General features: G+C 42.2%; 1 protein-coding gene across 5 annotated transcripts in view; it reads left to right on the forward strand.

The window, feature by feature from the left end:
* Positions 1-20656, forward strand: part of LOC109399713 (homeobox protein 5) — a 425270-nt gene that overhangs the window by 23117 nt on the left and 381497 nt on the right. Inside the window, exons 1-2 of one of the 5 annotated variants that reach the window (XM_062856466.1) lie at positions 11848-12168; positions 12350-12773. In XM_062856466.1, the coding sequence (XP_062712450.1) occupies positions 12524-12773 (250 nt within the window). In that variant the 5' untranslated portion in view covers positions 11848-12168; positions 12350-12523. Of the gene's footprint in view, positions 1-11846; positions 12774-20656 lie in introns of those variants that run through there. The other 4 variants (XM_062856465.1, XM_062856468.1, XM_062856464.1 and 1 more) reach the window with 4 other exon arrangements.

Consider the following 20656-nt stretch of genomic DNA (forward strand, 5'->3'; position numbering starts at 1 on the left):
ATAAACATGCCAACAACAAAAATAATCCCGTTTCGTCAATCCCGTCCGACATGGATGTTTAAAATGTATTGATCATGACCGACTCCAGTCTGTTTTGGTCGAAATCTATTTTGATTGATATAAACGTCATGTGCTCCAAGCCCTGTGACAGCACTGACAAACTTCTTTACAGCTTGTAGGCTTTATATAGGCTTACAGGGCTTAATTTAGTTCTTACTGGTTATAGTGCCTATAAGCATTAGGAATGCTTATATAGAGCTACTTCGCACTGAAAAGCTGTTTAATGGCCGTTATAATGCTCAGAACAGTGCTTAGTGGTTACCTGGGCAGCATCGCATGTATTACAAAATGTTATCGGATGTCAGCATTGAAATTACGGCCGCCATCTTGGATTATGGTCCGCCATCTTGAATTTCAAATAGGCTTCGTATATCTTTCCAAGTCCCACGATATTCTTTAGGAAGCCGTTTGAAGGGACCATCATAGCAATCAAAAAAAAAAAATTCAGTATGGAAAAATTTACCTCCATGAGTCGATATCGAGTCAAGGAACATCGACTCATGGAGGTTCGACTGTTGTATCATAGCTTGTACCACCATTCCACCGCCATATTGAATTGTAATCCGCCATCTTGGATTTCAAAACGGCGTCATATATCGATTTTCGACTTCTACCCATCGAGTCCGATTGATAGATACCCATATTTCATGGTATCATAGCTCTTAACACCATTCCGTGGCCGCCATCTTGGATTTCAAAATGCCGTCAAAAATCGATTTTTGAGTTCTACTTATCAAGTCCGATCGATAAATACCCATATTGCATGGTATCATAGCTCAAAACACCATTCCGTGGCCGCCGTCTTGGATGATAATTCGCCATCTTGGATTTCAAAATGGCGTCAAATATCGATTTTTGAGTTCTACTCATCAAGTCCGATCGATAGATACCCATATTGCATGGTATCATAGCTCATACCACCATTACATGGCCGCCATATTGGATTATGGTCCGCCATCTTGGGTTTCAAAATGGCGTCAAATATCGATTTTTAACATATACTCATCAAGTCCAATCGATAGATCCTCATATTGCATGGTATCATAGCTCAAAACACCATTCCGTGGCCGCCATCTTGGATTATGGTCCACCATCTTGGATTTCAAAATGGCGTCAAATATCGATTTTTGAATTCTACTCATCAAGTCCGATCGATAGATACCCATATTGCATGGTATCATAGCTCATACCACCATTACATGGCCGCCATCTTGGATTATGGTCCGCCATCTTGGATTTCAAAATGGCGTTAAATATCGATTATTAGGTTCTACTCATCAAGTCCGATCGATAGATACCCATATTGCATGGTATCATAGCTCATACCACCATTACATAGCCGCCATATTGGATTATGGTCTGCCATCTTGGATTTCAAAATGGCGTCAAATATCGATTTTTAACATCTACTCATCAAGTCCGATCGATAGATACCCATATTGCATGGTATCATAGCTCAAAACACCAATCCGTGGCCGCCATCTTGGATTATGGTCCGCCATCTTGGATTTCAAAATGGGGTCGGATATTGATTTTTGACTTCTACTCATCAAACCCGATCGATAGATACCCATATTGCATAGTATCCGTAACAGATTCACCGTTAAATAGCAAGCACTCTGACGTTTTGACCGCCATCTTGGAACCTAAGCCGCCATCTTGAATTCCAATACCCTTATAACCACCTCTTCAACAAACAAATAAACAAACATACAAATTTACATACACATTAACATACAATTTAACATACATTGACTTTTATATATATAGATTGCATGGTTTAGAGCCTAAAACTCCATTAAACAGTCGCCATCTTGAATTTTGAGCCGCCATCTTGGATTGTAGACCGCCATCTTGGATATTCTGGTCGCCATCTTTGGACTGGTTATTGATTTCACCCTCCACTGGTTACTCATAGCTTACTCCAATTTAGCTTTAAACGAGGCTTTAAAAGCTGAGAAAAAAACATGGGACAGCTTATGCTGAAAAATTGAACATGGGACAGCTTATGCTGCAAAATAGAACATGGGACTACTGCAAAATTGAACATGGGACAGCTTATGCTGGAAAATTGAACATGGGACAGCTTATGCTGAAAATTGGAACATGGGACAGCTTATGATGACAAAAATGAACATGGGACAAATTGACTTGATGTTGTTTTTATAGATTTTCCGAACAAAGTGTACTAACCGAGGGCAGTTTCTAAAAGAATACGTAAAAATAGACCGTTTGGCGAAAAAAAGTCAAAATCGACAAAATATAACATGGGACAACTATGCTGCACACGGCAGCTCAGTTCATAACTGTGTAAGAGCCAGGCTTTGCCCCTTCCCACGGCACAACAACAAGGTAGACAATAATCAGCTTCAGCAAAATATGCAAACAAAATAGTTAACGTATGCGCTAACCAAGGCAAATCTAATCCAAGTTAGTTGAACCCTGTCTGTTATAGTAGTAGTCCTCCACAACAGATGGACAATCTGACTTATGCGGCAGCGGCGCATCACAATGGTTTCCACCCGTTTCACCCTCCCTTCCCCGCGCAAGATCCAAACAGCAAACCAGTTTAAATTACCGCCAACCCGCTGCTGCTGTTGTTTCCCCTTTCGCTGTCGTCGTCGTCATCATCCACCTGTACGACGTATTCTTTCCTTCCTTCTCCCCATTAGGTAGGCATACGGATGAATCTAAAAATGCGAAATAATAGGGGGGAGGCTCGCGCTCGTTGCGTGTTTAGTGTTGGTTGCGGATTATGCCAGCCACCTTTCCGAGCCCCCATAGCCCAGCCCAGTCAGCGTTGTTCTAACTAACTAGTTCCACTAGTATAGGCGGTGAAAGGTACACTGGGGAAAAATGACAGTTGAATTGGAGGAGTGGGTAAGATAGGTAGAATAGGTCCTAAGATGTTAGGTCAGCTTCTTAGCTTAGTGTTCTATGAGCACTTCCGCAGTTATTAACTGAGAGCTTCCTCTACCAATGAACATTTCACATGTGTATACCGTGTGGTAGGCAAGAAGATACTCTATGCCCAAGGAAGTCAAGGAAATTTCCTTTCCGAAAAGTTCCTGAACCGATCGGGAATCGAACCCTTCAGCCTTAAGGCTTTTTACGGCGTCATCGGCATCGGCAGCCATGTTGGATATCTGCCTCGAAATTACAAAGTGATAATTCTCCGCCACCAAAGCGAATATTCGTATGAAAAAGTATCATCCTATTTGCTCACTCGCAGTGATTGCGATGATACTTTTTCTGCTGCGTTGCTGCAGAATTGACAGTTTTTTATAACTTTAAAAACGCGAGGCAAACAATCATTGAAAAGCAAAAATTCAATGATTCGTTTGAAAGCTGAGTGATGCATCATGACACCTTAACATGGACATGCTGAATACCCACGACTTTACGGTTGTGGATATATGAACCACAAGCCACAGTGCCGAACAATCATGCAACGATGAATCGACGTGACAGTTAGAACAAATAAATTCAATTTTGTTGTCCTCGACGCCATGATGAAACGTAGCTTAACTGCTTAACACTACCGCCACCTCTATAACGGTTCGCGTTGATTTGATACTACTTACTTACTTTCAGACCTGAGCACCCATGGTGGTGCAGAGGGCCGAATTGAAAGATCTCCGTCCAGGGCGATTGCCCGCCATCGCCTTGACCTGTGGCCAGGTCAAATTTCTGTCGACTTCCTTTATTTCTTTGTGGAGGCTGCGCCCGAATTTCTGTTGCTATCGGCTTTCGATGACGTCGACCATGGAGCTCCACGTTGGAGATCCAATGGTGAGGCCACCATGCACGAATTATATACTGCAGACATTTATTGATGAAGATGTGCAGCCGTTGAGTGTTTCCACTGATACACACCAGGTTTCACTGACGTAGAGCAGCACAGATTTCACGTTTGAGTTGAAAATTCGAGATTTGGAACGTTGACTAATCTGACTGTTTTTTCCATACATTTTTTAAGCTCGCAAAAGCAGTCCTCGCTTTCTTGATCCGTGCACCTATGTCGATCTTAGTGCCACCATCGGCCGTCATTTGGCTACTAAGATATTGGAAGCTTTCGACATTCTCCACTGTTTGCCCAGCTACCGGAAAGCTGGAAGGGTTAACCGTATTTACATCAAACAATTTGGTCATGTTGATGTTGATGGTAAGACCTGCCGCCGAGGAGTGACCGGCATGATCATTGAGCTTACTCTGTATATCAGAGCGCCGCTGAGCTAGGAGAGCAACGTCATCAGCCAGTTTGAAGTCATTTAGGTGCTCCATGGTAATGGGCTGCCACAGTTACCCACGATTTGGTTCATGACGAGGTTCATGGTCAATCGTCGATTACGATGGGGAACAGTAGCGGTGATAGAATACATACTTGCCTTACTCCAGCGACGATCCCGATGGGCTCGGACAAGACACCGTTGTGCAGTACTCTGCACGAAACATACAGTCAGGTCACCCTTTTTGGGTACCTTTACTAAGACGCGTTGCAGGTTTCCCATATGTTGCAGAATAATTGATGCAGCAGTTGTGCAGATACTACGGGGTCAGCTTTGAGCATCTCGGCTGATATGCGAACGACCCCCGGAGCCCTGTTCGATTTCAAGATACAGATGAATGTTTCTATCTCCTGCAATGATGGAGCTTCTGTGTTGACACGGGTAATGCGTCGAACTCTTGGCGGATCATGCTGAGATGTTGATGGCGTGGCCGGCACTTGAAAAAGGTTTCCAAAGTGCTCGAACCAGCGCAGCGTTTCAGCTGGTCAACCGGGTCGGTCAATAGCTGTCCAGACGTGTCTTTCACGGGCATCATAGCATTCATCTTATTTCCACTAAGGCGAAGTGAGACATCGAAGAGAAGACTTCGTTCACAAGAGCCGGATAGCGCTGGTGGGCTACGGCTTTGGCTCCTCGTGTTTTCGCGCGCTATATCTCGGCTTTGCCGTTCGTTCGCTCCTCTATCTTCCTCCAGGTGCCATCTGTGATCCACTGCTTACTCTGGGTGCGTCGCTCACCCAAACTATTCTCGCCGGTGGTGATGAAGGCGTTCTTGATGGCGCTCCATTGATCTTCTACGCTTCCACCTTCCGGAATATTCGCAGCACGGTTCCTCAGCTCCTCGACGAAGGACCTTTTCATCGCAGCGTCTTCAAGTCGGCGTGGGTTGAATCGGTGCCGCATCCGTGTTCTGAATGTAGCTACAATTATCCTCTCAGTAATAGGTTCCCACTTCATGAGCGCAGAGTGAACGTGATCGCTGAGCATGTTCACCTCGTAGCCCGGAGTATAGCAGAGATTGCCCGATGCCAGTCTGTGTTCCCCAAAGTTCGACGAGCTTCATACGGCATGCCTCATTGATTAGTTGTGCCAGTTTACCATGCTGGGCTACGGTTAATACAGAGGCGTCTCGTGACCCGGAGTGACGAAGTGACTGTGCACTTGAAGAGTTTTCACATGGGACTGTAGTGCAAATGGAAAACACCAGGAACCTGCGCTCCGCTTGACGAGCGAATTTATCAACGATTTCGTCGATAAAACTGCTTTGTTATTTCAATTGATCCAACAGGGGTTTCCTATCGCCATCTGTATAAGCCTCGTCATCCTTCGCTCGCCCATTGTAACCGAAGATAGGTCCTTATTCCTTTGTGCCGGAGGGATCAATATGACTTTATTGAAATTGGGGAAGCTTATACACCCATTATTTAGGAAATTTTTCGGAATAGCTTTTAAACTTCGAAGAATCCACTCAGAAGTGGATAACTGACACTGAGCAAAAAGTGGAACAACATTACATAATTATGGGTCAGAGTCTGTAACAATTATTAGTCAGTCAGTTCTCCACGCTATATTACCCATGTGATTGTGCTATGACTGTAGTCTAAATACGCGTATCTCTCTAAGGATAAGCATTCGAGGACGGAATTTAAATTACATTTCTGAGTACACCCAATCGAAGAGGATATTCTGCTTACAGGGTTAGAGAAGTCGGTTGAGGTTTTTCCACAATTGACCGCCTGGCAAACGAATTGCGGGAGTAGATTGTCTACGATATCGAGCTTCATTTTCATTTGAATATTGCTGAAAAAATGAAACCGTATGCGACGAGCAACTAAGTACTGAATGAAAATGCCACCCATTCAGCTCCACCCAAAGGCATGCACGCATGCCGAAAGAGTGACTGGACCGACTGGACGGCCTCCTGGGTGCAAGCTCTCCCGCTTTGCTCTCTTGCTAAAGCTATCGTAGCTCTAATGCGACGTTGCCAAACTTAGCAGCTACACCGCGAGCGCACCCAAACAATCTTTCCTTTCCTCCACCGCCGATGAGGCCCACGTCCATTGGAAGAAGTGAACAAAATTTTTACTAATACATTGCCAATGCACCACAGAACAGTCCAACACAAGTAAACACAGTTCTTGTATGCATATAGTGGTAATCACGTTCAAATGTATGTGTGTCACTTTTGTAGATGTAGTTGTGAAACTTGGGGGAAAATATGTGCACTCTTACCCCGGTTGTTAGTTTTATCATTATTTAGCCGTTTTACCCAAATCAATTGGGTAATAATTCCATATGCAATCTGAATAGCCTTTAAATTGGAGTGTATTTTTGTGTATGGAAAAATTCACGCTAGTATTCGTGTGTTTAAATGTCACTTATCTCTATACAGCGATCCCGTGTACTGCTGGAAGTGAACTGAGGCGAGAGTTATTTTGGCGATGCTCTCACATGTGCGTTTCGCATGCTCAGCGTCGAGCTCTCTGGCAGCAGCAGGGTGGTGGCAAAGTGGGATTAAGTTGGAAAATTGAATAGATTCCTATGGGATACGTACTGGTATCTCACAGTGGTTTGTTCACTGGATGTTGTGAACATCAAAAGGATAAATTAGTATTTTTTTATCATTTGTAGGATAAATGTTGAAATTATAGTGATTTATTTTACTTTTTATCAACTGTGTAGTGAACGCAGTGGACCTATGGACGAGACGCCACTGGGTTAATACATTCCAAATTGCAGTTCTTGTCCGTTGTTTCGCGCTAAAAGTCGATGCCGTTAAATCAGTTCATAATCTTTCATTTTCGGTTTCAATAACGTTTTTTTTTTTGGGTTTCGGGAACAGTGGTTGTTGGAAGCATGAGGTAGGAACTTGTGAGGGTCCAGAGCTACGTTGGACGTTCCTTCTCGAATCGCCATTTTGCAGTCCGTAGGCTTCTTCAGATGACCTCCAATTGTAGAGGTGAGAGATAAGGTGAAAGTCATTTGTTTACAATGCAATGTCTTCTAATATCATCTCTTTTCACAAGGTTCCCATTCCTGCCACCAGATGTCGAAGTGATCATTAGCTTCCTAGAAGAGGCCTTTGGATGGTGTGTATCCATGAAATTTTGTGGTCGGCTTAAATGTTTAAAAAAGATGTAGCGATGGTCAGATAAAGAATCTTCATCTAACTCATGCCAATTAGCCAATTGGTCAACTCGTGACGGATTCTGTTAGAGCAGAGTGCTATGTAAAACACTTTTTCTCTAACAGACACTATGAAGGTTGAGCGAAACAGGGTGTTGGCTATCTGGAAAAACCTGGCCATTTGTTTCTGGACCTGGAAAATCAGGAAAAGTCAGATAATTTGGCTGATGGTCAGTGAAGTTTTTGACGACGAGCAAAAAACGGTGTATTAGAACTTATTCAAGCTCCTATAACTATGGAGCTTTAAAAACTAGTAAAAAAGTTTTCTCAAATTGTTAAGTCCATGATGCTGCTTCACTGTATTCCATATTTTCGGCCCATACTTTAGTGATATCGTTATGAGATAGCTCACTGATTCCTAGTTGCTCCCGACATTTTTAGTGGATTTTTAGCATAAGTTATGGTTAACCTATGGTGAAATCTAAAAATCTCAAATATTTTTCTGAGATCATGGTAATATTTCTTATACTTACATATGTAAATTTTCCACGAGGTCTTTTATAGAAGTTCTAACAAAATTCTTGATGGATTTATGACGCAGTCAGTGTTTTACAAGGTACCTGACAGATTCCTGGTGTTTGACAAATTTCTTGTTCAATTCTTAGTTGACTTCTTGGATGTTATTCAAATGTTTTCATGTTTTTTGGAATCCAAACGCCAACGTCAGCGAATTCCTGGTACAGTCCTTGTAGTCCTTGTCCTTCAAGGCAAGATGAATTGACTCAAATGATATCATACACCAAAAAATACTTTTCAGGGTATTTCTCAGGGCTGAAAATCGTCGCCGTACGATCAGAAAAGTCGACGACTAGAACGAAAACTAGGCAGTCATCGTTGCTCGCTCCACATTGGATGACTCATTCAAGCCAGCGAATCGTCGTGAAGAAAACAAAATCTTCATTCGTTTTGTTTCGCTCTTCGTCCAAATGCGCCTAGCCGACGAAGTCAATGTTGCCCCCAACAACACAAAAAATAGATTTTATTAAAAAAAAAAAAATGCACTCGGAATCAATCAACGAACCTCTAGATTGCCAATCCAGCACTCTTACCAAATGAGCTATTGAGGTTTCACACCAACACAAGCGCTGAAACGCCAATAAAAGTTATTCCCTGTTGGCGTTCGCTTGGCCCGTCGTCGCTCGTTTCCAAGAAACAAAGAGGGCGACGAAAAAGTTGGTAGTTGACTACACGGTGTACAACATTTAGAAGGTGATACATTCCGGAAATCTGACAGTTTTTTGATGACGTAAAGGTGTTCAAAGGCGTGAACAAAATGATCTAGTACTCCCCATCCATTTGATCAACGTAAAAGGACGATGAGAACGTCTGCATGTCTGCATAGGTAACTAGCCTGCCTTGTGAAATTGTATGCCGTGGTCGACTATTTATGATTGAGCTTCGTCGTGAAGCCCTCAGTCGGCGACGAAAAGGCTAATAGTCACCGTTGTTCTTCGGACGAAGATGGTGTTATTGTTATCTTCACGCTGCGGTGACGAGAAGGGCGATTATCAGCCCTAGTAATTCTTATACGATCCTTAATAAGTTTTAGCAATAGAAATACACTAGAACTCCAATGGCGCTGTAGTCACTTTTCCAATTTAATTAAATTAATAACTTTTATTTCAACAATTGATTGCTTTTAAGTGTCCAGCTTGAAGAGCATTATTTGTTTTGGTAAACAAAATATATTTGACACTTCTACTGACGCTGTAAGGGCGTGGCAAACTAGATGTTAGTCACACGAACAGTCGCGACATTGGACTTCTGTGGCTAGTTATTCTAATGTTTTAGCGGAATAATGGTATTAGAGTTTGACATTTTTTTCAGAAAATTTACAATTTTGGAGGTACTAGTTGAAGAGTTTCGTAGCAAAAAACCTGTGTTGATTTCTTGCGAATACTTTGTGATATATTTAATGATACGTAGCAGACCCTAGTAACATTTTGGTGACCAATTAGACTTGTAGATGTTTTGAGAACCGTCATAAAACCTTGTACTTTTTATTTTAGTTTTATAATGGCTCTAAGAAACTCATCTAGTCTGTTTGACTAAAACATGTTACTTGAAATATACTATTATTTTCTCCTTTTTAGAGTTTATGAAAAATTTCAACGTTTCGAGAACATTTATGCTGATTTTTTTCCCAATCATTCAGGCATATAAAAAAAGTTTTGCGAGGAATCCATCGACGATCTAAAAATTCATAGGGAACCTCTTGGCATGGAAAGCATCGAAGATTTTAAGGAAAAAATGGAAAGGATCTAGAAATGAGTTTACCAAAGATCCATATATCGTGCAAGGTCTAAGACGATTCCTCTAAAATGGTCAACAAAATGAATATAAAAATGAATATAAAAGCTTTTGTGCGTAAATTGAATGGAAAATACATTATTTTTTTTTATATTCTACTCATTTATGTACAAAGACACTGCGTCCTAAGTTTTCGAAAATGCTTCTAGGGCGACTTTGAGTATTTTCAGCAGTTTTGTACTCTATCATCATGAGGGCTTTTTGCCGTGTAAATTTCTTCAATAAACTTGGTCTAGTTGGAAAAGTTTTGAGGCCAACTCTGAGTTCAAGGTTTAAGAAAACACCACCCATGATGAAGAGAACGCTGTTATCCTGCTTCAATTTATATGTCCTGGAATTTTCAGTAAAATAAGCTGAAAAATCAAGAAAAGTCGAAGAATTTGATTTTCAAAATTGATTCGACACACTGATAAAGTGTTCCAAGATCTGAACAACTTAAGTTTTCCATCAAACTGGAACCTCTCAAGTTAATTTCCTAGCTGCTCCAGATGATGTGATGAGCATTAGCATTACTGCCAACAGTTAGAGGAAAACTTTTTGATGTACCAGTCTGCGATGACTCGTTCGAAAGCATCCGTAGGGGATGGCTCAAATAAACCGAATAATAGACGTATTTTCCCGAGTAGGTGGAAAAATCTGATGAATAGCATAATCAGTTATGATTGATTGAATTACTGAAGAGCAAAAACTGACATTGGTTTGATTGATATAAGAGGTAAAAGAACAGAAATAATAGCAAAATCTAATATGGTGAACTATTCAATAATAGCTCGTTAAGATATTACAAGATCAAAACAATAGCAGACAAGATTTGACACTTTTTTTCTAGAAAAAATAAAATAAAAAAATGGCAGCATCCACCATTGAATCTACTACCTTAGGATTCACAGGCGGCGATGCTTACCACTCAACTGTGGCTTACTGTTGTAAATTACATGGGAATAAGAGCATGCGGTTCTTCGTTTCTACAGCTCAGAAAGGGGCACATGGCATTTCACTAACATTGAGCCATCTCTATGGGAGTTCCATTTCGTGCAGAAGAGCTGAACTTGTTCTTATGTAGAAATTTTCAGCTATTTCGACAAGAACAAAAACTGATATCATATCACTTTGAGCTATTCGTGCGATATTCATTAGAATTTTGAATAACTCATCAAAATCACATCGAGCTATGACAGTAAAAAGTGTTCGATTTGAGATATGATTTAGAGAGTCTCGTCTACCCGGGTTCTGTTGAGGTTACGGTACATCAATTGTGACAGCACATACATCTCTTGTAGTTAGCCGAAGATTACTTTTTCAAGAAGACATGGAACTCTGCTATTTACCCATAGCAACGTCAAACGTCACCGACGCTTCCCGATTTTCGGCAGTGCTGCTAGTCTTCTTCATATAGTGGTCTTCGAGATAACTCAAAGACGAGTGTAGCAACGAGTGCGTTGTTTACAAGCACACATGTTCGAGGCATGACACGCAAGTTTGCCAGTTCATTTTTACTGAGAGTAAAAATTGCTTTTACGAAAATAAGATTCTTGGCTAACTGAATATGTCGGACAAACACAAGGTCAACTGTACCATTGCTTTGGTTAGGGCAGATTTTTGATTTTCAATCAAAAATGGTTTTACATTCAATCGTATGAATTATCATTTTCATAATAGGCCTTACAAAAGATTAATTTGCACTGGCCCCTTGGTCCCAGCTTGACCCCACTATACCTCTTGTATTATAATAGGTGGAAGAAGGGTTCCACCCGATGTGTGCTGTTCTAAAGCCGACCGAGAGTCAGCTTGCAACCGGGAACGCAACGAACTGAACCTCAGTTCTGCAAGTGGACATGAAACGAGACGACGTCGTTGAGGTGGTCACCGTCGATGCCACCGTCGCCGCCGCCACCGCCGTCGTTGTTGCTCCAGAGTCGCTTTTCATCAGCCGCGCAGGTTGATTTTTACCGTTATTTGGCATCTAGGTACTTATCTTATCAGCGCGCCGCGGCTGCGAAACTCTCTTGTGTGCGATTGATAGTAAAGTTATCGAGAAGAGGCAACAAAATTGATTTCTCATTAGCGACGATAACACCTTCCGACGAAGCGAAAATTGGACAACCTCAGGCAAGGTTGCGTGTTTGCTGAGTCAGTCGTCAGTCGCTGTGTTTGACGAAGAACCTGTCAGCTCTATTGGGAAGTGATTTGTGCAGTTGTGGGAGCCTCTAGGTCCTTGGGAGTGTGCTGCGGTAGGGAACCGCGGGTGTCTTTCAAATCAATATTGAACGTTCTTTCGCTGTGCTTTCTTCTGAGGTTTCGCGTGAACATGGCCACGTCCTAGGTATGTAACTTCGCTGTAGTCGTCGTAATACCAAATACCTCGTGAGGACGCGTGGTGTGGGCTGAAAGTGCGGGGGAAAGAGAGCGTGTGGAAAAACGGTTTCCAAGCGATAGACTCATTAGCATAAAACAATAACAAAAGAGTGAAAATAACCACAATAACGAAATTCACACAACCAAAGGCATGATGGTGCGGCAATGAGTGTATCTAGTGCATAATTGAGAGTAACTTACCTACAACAACAACCGGCAAAAGAGTGCTTAACAATTACTACACTGGAAGAAAAGGGCTTTATTGAATCAGTGTGCTGTGAGTGACTAACCAAATACCAAATCCCTCGTAATTCGGCTTGTGCATGATGTCGGAACCCACTACTAATCCCACGGCAAACCCTGCAGCCGGCGCCGGGGAACCGATCCCACAGTGGAAGAAAGAACTGCTCCAGCGCCGGAAGAATCTGGCCAAAACCATCGGAACGGCTGCCACGCAGGTACACGACAGTGCTTCTACAGTGGCGGCGGCACTCACCACCACTCCAACGACGCCGCGGGCCGGCAGCGGAACGAGCGGGAGCCCCTTCGGAAGCGGTGGTGCCAGCTACAAAGGTAACACCAGCCTCATCATCATCATCTGCCAGCAGCAGCAGGGTTTTGATGATGGCTTTTTATTTCATTTCCCATGTTTTCATTTAAGTTTCTTGTGTTTGTGTTGTATTTATCTTGTGTTGTTCTACGTCTCAGCGAGGTTATCGCCTCATGTTTCGGTTTTCTTTTTTGCGGGATGATAACATTCCACAAAACGTTTTTTTTTTTATGGGAAGGGGTCCATTCCATGCCGAATTGGGTAATGATGCGGGTGACAAACTAGGAAATTGGGAAGTTTGATTAGATTAGATTGCCAAAATTACTATCATTTTCATTACCAAGGTACTTGGTTAATTCGCTTCAGTAATTGAAAATCATTCAAGATGTAATAAGGGCGAATGACCTTCTGGTTAATTTAATTTAAAGTCCCTCGTAAAAACAGTAACAATAACAGATTCAAGATGTAAAACAAAATTCGCACAATATTCAGATTCCTAAGTCATAAACATTTTCTTTCATTTGAGATTCGTGAATTCGATTAGAATCCATTCAGGAGATTCGGGCAGGATCTCTTCAGACAATTTGGGCAGAATCCCTCCTGAAGATTCACACAGAATTGTCCCGGTGATTCGGACTTAATACCTTCAAATTTCTTCCGGAAATTTGAACAGAATCCCTTTTGATGATTTGAACAGCATACACACTTAATTTTGATTACTGAGTTCGGTAATTTTCCGATGCAGAACACCGCCCGAACTCGTTCAGTAAAAATGCATTGTTTATCATTTTCAAACGTTTTTGAAATCGTCAAAATATTTAGTATCGAACAGGAAATAAGTTTGTACCTTCTGAGTAGATTCATACAGAATTCCTTCTCGAGATTCAGCACCGAATGTCTGTCGAGGATTCGGGCAGAATCTATTACAGGGCTTCGAACAGAATTTCTCCGGCAATTTGGACAGAATCCCTTCAAGAGATTTCGATAAAATCGAATAGAGACGAACAAAAACAGATGGTAGTATCCAACCCAGGGATTTGAACTTAAGAGGATCGGAACGAAATGCCTGCTTGAGATTCGAGCGCGAGGATTCGATCATAATACGTTCCGAGGTTATGGACAAAGTTGCTTAGTCATCATCCCTTTTGGGGATTCGGACATAATATATCCAGGGGATTTTCCGGAGATTCGAACATAACATAACACAACTGAAAGAAACAAACTTGAGATAAAAAAAACATCTTTACGATAGAAGATAGAAACACAATAATGGATGCACAATCGGTCGTTCTAGTTGTCATCTATAGCAAAGAAGTGATCCGCGCGTTTGAAATTCGGCAAAGCCAATCCGTTGTTCAGTGAAAGTCTCTATTGCGTAAGTGATTCCGCGAGTTTACTCTTTCCGACCCAGTACCTAAATTTATGACAGGATGCCTACGTTCACGATGGGCCAGCTGTAGACGGAAAGTTGAAGCGATCTTCGTTTCCAGTTAGCAAGCTTGAACCATCTCAACGATCTCAACGAGCTCAACGCCGAACTCGAAAATTTGCACCTACTGAGGCAAGATTTCTGTGAAGCTCAATATTCTATTCCGAAGTAACTGCCGAGACAATGTACCGTTATCACCGTCATCTGGAGGCTCGAAACCGGCGGATGTCCAATAACTAAACACTACATTGGTCCTCTCGAGCTGCACTTTCCGAAGGGAATACTTCATACCTATTCGGGAGACAACGGGGAATAGAACTCGTTCTACAATTTGTTCGTTAGTGCCGTGCACAGCAATCCACGGCTAAGGGAACGTTCAAAAATTACGTCCAACATTTGGGGGAGGGGGGGGGGTGGGTTCTAGAAAATTGTGACAGTACGTGTATTAGGTATAGAAAAGAGCGTGACAGAGGGGGAGGGGGTCTAGAAATCCCAAAAATTGATGGACGTAATATTTGAATCTTCCCTAACGTCACTTCTATCTGGAAACGCTATTAAAGGAGCAGCTGCTCTTTCAAAGTACATTAAGGTCGAAGACAACGCCTACGCTGGAACACTGGAACGCTGGACGTTCCGAGGAAACGGTTCCACCGGAAGAACCAGATAATCAACCATCACATTTAACGGTTCGGTGTCATTCCAAGCACCACCGCTATGCCACTGTGGGCAATCTACGCAAGCTTCACGAAACAGGTGACGATGTCAAGTGGGTACTTCAGGTCATTCAACGCAGGACATCAATCTGTCTCCTCCTAGTCAAGGTAGATCCAGAAACCCAACAGCAGTGGTCAGACAAAATCGCTACGAAGCAGGCATCTCCAATACTGGAAGATTTCCTCGAGTTTCTTGAACAACGCACATATTTGCTTGAAACTGCACTCGCTCCGGCATCGAAATCTTCTCTGAAGCACGTTGGAAGGGTTCTAACTCAAAGCTCCAGTTTCGTAAGCACCGACGAAGACACTCAGCCACAGCAGAAGTGCTCCGTCTGCAACGATTCGCAGCATGGCTTGTATTATTGCAAGTGATTCCAAGAAATCTCCGTCGCCAAACAAATCCGTTTGGTGAATCAACTAGGTCTGCGCCGAAACTGTCCTTGCGCGTCACACTGTAAAGCCTCATTCTCCTCCGGAAACTATCGGAAGTGGAAAAACCCCATCACACACTGCTATACGAAGGACCGTCTCTAGAATCAATTCCAGAGCAGCCAGTTTTAGAAGGGCAGCCGACACCAGTCAACTCGCCTAGAACGACTGGTTCACGTCGGTGTTTCTCGCAATGGCTGTCGTCAACCTCGCAGATTCCAATGGTCAACAATACGCCGTCCATGCTCTTTTGGATTCAGTGCAATAGGTCAACTTCATAACATCGAATCCGTCAGAGAAGTTGTGACTGAAGCCACACCGAATCAACCTACCGCTCAAGGGTATCTCTGGGTTGATAACAAACATCACCGAGGCCGTTACGATCAACATGAAGTCACGAATCTTCGACTACAACATCAACATTTATTTGCTGTCTTTCCGAAGACGATTCGCGGACTTTTCGAAGAGTGCGAAACTTGAGAAACAGCGAGACTCCTACGAACAGCAGATGACTCTCAGGCCTTAGTTTGATCAGTAAGATAAATAAGTATTTTCGAAGATTGCGAACTAATTTCGCAGATGAGAAATGTCACGGAGTTTTATGAAAAAAAAATTCATGACATTTTACAATTTCCACAAATTTTGGTGTACATTTCCGTCTGTTTACATCACCAAACCATAATGGTGATTAGTTATGGAAAATCAAATGATGTCGTCGATAAACATTTCCTACTAGGCACAGAGAAATTAACAAATGACAAAATAACATTTCCCATCCCTGTCCCGGACGACCGTTGGCGGACTAAGGATTCAACATTCCGGGTGATGTCGACATGCTCATCGGTGCCATCGCATAACAATCTGCTCCGCTCCAAACTGATTACATTGGGACCTATCAAGCCCGTGTTTGAACCAGCTAATCGCCAAATTCCAGGAGATCGAAGATTTCAGGATAAGCCGACAACTGACAAGAAAGGGAAAGCACTGCGAGCAACATTACGTTCGCACAACGGTCCGTGACGCTAAGCGGACGTGAAGCTATAGTTAGGTTTACCCAAAGACCAAAGATGGTCGGTAGAACCGCCTCTTCGGTAATGACACAGTTCATAGGCTTGACCAATGAAACGACAACTAGAACGTGATTCAGAGAAGTATGAGTTGTATCACAAGTATATGGAAACATTTCTAGCTGCAAATTACATTTCGAGAATAATTTACCCCGAAGCTTCACGTGATGTTCAACGCAGTTCAGGAGCTAACCAATGGTATGTTACTCAAGGACGTGTTGACCATAGGATCAGTAATGCAGGACTCACCGTACGTAAAATTTGCTGATTAACTTTCGTTTACACGCCTTCGTCATCACCGGGGGCATAGAAAAAAAAATACTCTCAAATTCGAGTCACAGATAGTGACAACAAACTCATCCGAATACTGTGGCAAGAGCCAGGGTAACCTCGGAGTCAACACCGTCATTCGGCATGTCGTGCGCATCCTTCTCAGCAACCAGGACCTTGAAACAGCTAGGAGAATACGAAAATCTAGGAGATTAAAGAGGATTGCTACGTCTGTAAATCTAAAATCCCACGATGGTGCATCTGCATCCCGAATCCAGTCCAATACTACTCCCATGGGTATTGCCATGTTTCCCTAGAAGTCTATGCAGCGTTGGTGTATCAAATGGCACACATAAGCTCACATCTTCTGGGATCAAAGTCACGCTTAGCGCGCATCTATCTACCATTCGTTGCCTCGGCTGGAGTTGCGCGCTTCGGCCTTACGGCCTTTGAGGAGTGTAGAGTGATTTCGAAGGCGAAGAACGCAATGCGGGTGGTTATGCTGCAGCATGGCATCCGGCAGAACGTGGAACGATACAAACTGAAGCGGAAGCAGCAGACACGCATCTTTCGGGAGGGAAAACGCCGATAGGAACATTGGCGTAACTAGCCTTTTCTTTTTTTCACTCACTCTCCTAAACATACACGAGAAAAAGAAGGATGCAAGAGGGGGCACAGGCCCCCTCATGCATCCCGCTCTTTCTCGTGTTTGTTTAGGAGAGTGAGTAAGAAAAAAGTAAAGCTAGCTACGCCAATAGGTAGGAAAAAGCGGATCGTGAAGAAATAGAACTGCTGTGCCGTTCTCAAGAAACACGGAAGTTCTACCAGATGCTCAACGTTTCGTGTCGTGAGCTGAAATGTGTAATAGATGGTATCGCAGCTTAACTCATAAAGATGGGCTCAGCAAAATTGGTCACCTACCTGCACCGGTTGACAGTCAGGATCTGGGAAACCGAACAGCTACCGGAGAAGTGAAAGAAAGGTGTAATCGGCTCCATTCACAAGAAAACGTCCATTTGGAATGTGAGAATCTCACCATATTGAATGCCGGCTACGAAATGCTACCCCAGATCATCGGGCGGTCGATCACGGACCAAATTTTCCCGGTACGCCAAATACTCCAGAAATGCTGTGGATAACAGGTCAGCCCAACGCATCACCTGTTCATCGACTTCAAGGCGGCATATGACACAGTATCGATTGCACAGAGCTAATCATGGATGAGAACGGCTTTCCAACGGGGTCTCCAGTTAGCCTAGTGGTTAAGGCTATGGATCGCCAATCCGGAGACGGCGGGTTCGATTCCCGTTCCGGTCGGGAAAATTTTCTCGACTCCCTGGGTATAGAGTATCATTGTACTTGCCTCACAATATACAAATTCATGCAGTGGCAGGCAAAGAAAGCCCTTCAATTAATAACTGTGGAAATGCTCTAAGAACACTAAGTTGAAGATAGGCAGGCCAAGTTCCAATGCGAACGTCGAGCCAAAAAGAAGAAGAAGAAGAAGAAGAACGGCTTTCCTAGGAGCTTGAATGAAATCAACAATGGACAATGTGCAAAACTGCGTAAGAGTGTTGGGTGAACTATCCAGTTCATTAGAATCTCGCCGGGAACTGCGACAAGGTGATGGACTCTCATGCCTACTCCTCAATATCTCTCTGGAAGGGTTAATGCGACGAGCCAGGCTCAACAGCAGGGACACGATTTTCACGAAATCCGGCCAAATCGGCTGTTTTGCAGATGACACGGAAAACATTTGAAATTTTCAATTGGTCAATGTAATAGATATTTGAATCAAATACAAAGCAAGTTTGTCAATTCCTTGTAATGTTTCAGGTTTTATGGTGGTTTACAAGAGCAACATTTGGGTTTAAAACAAACAAAGCTATTGGTATTAATAGCAATATCCAATTCGGCATGGAACAGCTCCCCCCACAAAGCAATAATTATATCGAAAACAGCTCCACTTCAAGCTGCCCGTCAAACAGAGTGCGTACGAGAGCTTCTATAAATGTAATTGTCCGCTGCTTGTTTGTAAATTTTGTACATTTTGTTCCGTATGTTTCTGTTTTTATTTTTTATTTTTTTATTTTTTGGCGGCTTTAGGCTTCTGAAGCACGAACTAAGCCGTGATAAAACTGATAACAGAATTTACCCTTGACAGACAACCCAAAAGAGACAATGATGAGCGTACGTACGTACGTCCGTACGCGAAGAGACACGAGTTGCTATTTATTACCCAGTTTCGCATCGGGTTACACAGTAGGGGAGGGGAGGGGGGTGGAGGGGGTTTGCACCGATAGTACCGGTACGGTGCTTGTTGTGTCAAAATATACAATACTGGAGAGGGATCATAGTTTTATGAGGTATCCCTTTACATGTAAATATATGTAAAAACAATTTCTAATTTTCGAAAAATTATATTCTTGTGCCGAGTTTTCGAACCCTCTAAGCAGAATACCCTCTTCCCCTTATCCAGTGGATAACTGACACTGAGGAAGATTACAAGTGATAGTCGAAATACGCGTATTTGTCAAAGGATAAGCAAAAGAGAGCGGAATTAAATGATACAATAACTGATTACACTCATTCGAATAAAAATTATAGTTTTTTTTTTTGAAAATTCAAAAGTTTTTTTTATATGCTCTAAAAATTTTCGAATTTTTCAAAATTTTAGATAACAAAATATCATATTTGCATTTACAAAAAATATTGAAAATGGTTTCTAATTTTCTAAAAATGTATATTTTAGCAAAATAAACATTTCAATTTAGGTATTTTTTTTAGAAAATCAAAAGTTCGGAATTTTTAAAATTGTTATAATGTATTCTTGCATAAGAGTATTTCTTCTTCAGTGGTGTTATTTTTAATGCACGTACCGTACTCGGGAGATCTATCGGAATGCAAAATATTTAAACAGCTTAATTTCTCACACCAATGTCTCCTCTACTGGTACTGTGTAAACACTGTTCGTAAATATTATGTATGCATTGCAATGATACTGGACTGAACCCGGTAAGCTGTGCTAATTGTGGTGTTGTTATATAATTGTTCCATTTCACGTTACTTATTGTTTTGTCAGTGGAAAATTTTATTCAAAACTATTTTATTTTCAAATATCTAAACATTTTTAAGACATATAATTTGACAAACTCAATCAGCGGCGCTCATACAACTTCCTACACTGTTGTTGACAAGTTGCACTAGTAACCCCGAAAAGCCCACTGATAAGATATCCAGAAAAAATCGATCAAAATACACTCTGCAACCCCGTACTGATTATCCCCATTCCATTGATGTTTTTTCTACCCTGTTGACACCTCATCGCCCGAAAGTTATCATCGGGTTGCACACCGTATAATCCCGTTCCATTTCCCCGCGTGTGTCTTTTGCGCTAATGCGCTGCTACTGCTGGCTGATACAAATAACAAAATAAGCACAAAAGCCTCTTCCGAACCGGCGGCGAACCATCGAACCCGGGTCTCGTTGTTCTACTTTCCCATTTATCTGCTGCAGTTGATGTTTGTTTTCCAAACTCTTCAACCCACAGAACAGGTATTCGCCAATCCGCGCCAGGCAACAATGGTAATAATTGATTGGAAGCCCCTTGTTGTCGATCGCCCGTCAGTTTCAATAGTTTGCTGGTTTTGGAGCAGAATTTGAAAGGCCATGGGCGGCACTAGGGGGGTTAATAAAGAGAGGGGGAAATCATGCAAAATTCTTTTGATTTACATGCACTCAGTCAAATAAACTTAAGATTTTCATAAGGCGTAGCTTATGAAACGGCCTTTAAATAATTCATAATGTCTAGAATGAATTTCATAAGGTCGCTCTATAGACTGATTCAGAAATTATAAATACACTAACAATTGACTACCATTTCAATTTGAGCACAATATCCAAAAAAGTTTCGTCTTGCTCTTATAGTACACATGCTAACGAAACCAATAATATCAACTTTGTTGATGTTTCTTGTAAAAGTTAAAAAATAGGGC

This window comes from Aedes albopictus, chromosome 3, assembly GCF_035046485.1.
Source record: "Aedes albopictus strain Foshan chromosome 3, AalbF5, whole genome shotgun sequence".
Lineage (NCBI taxonomy): Eukaryota > Metazoa > Arthropoda > Insecta > Diptera > Culicidae > Aedes > Aedes albopictus.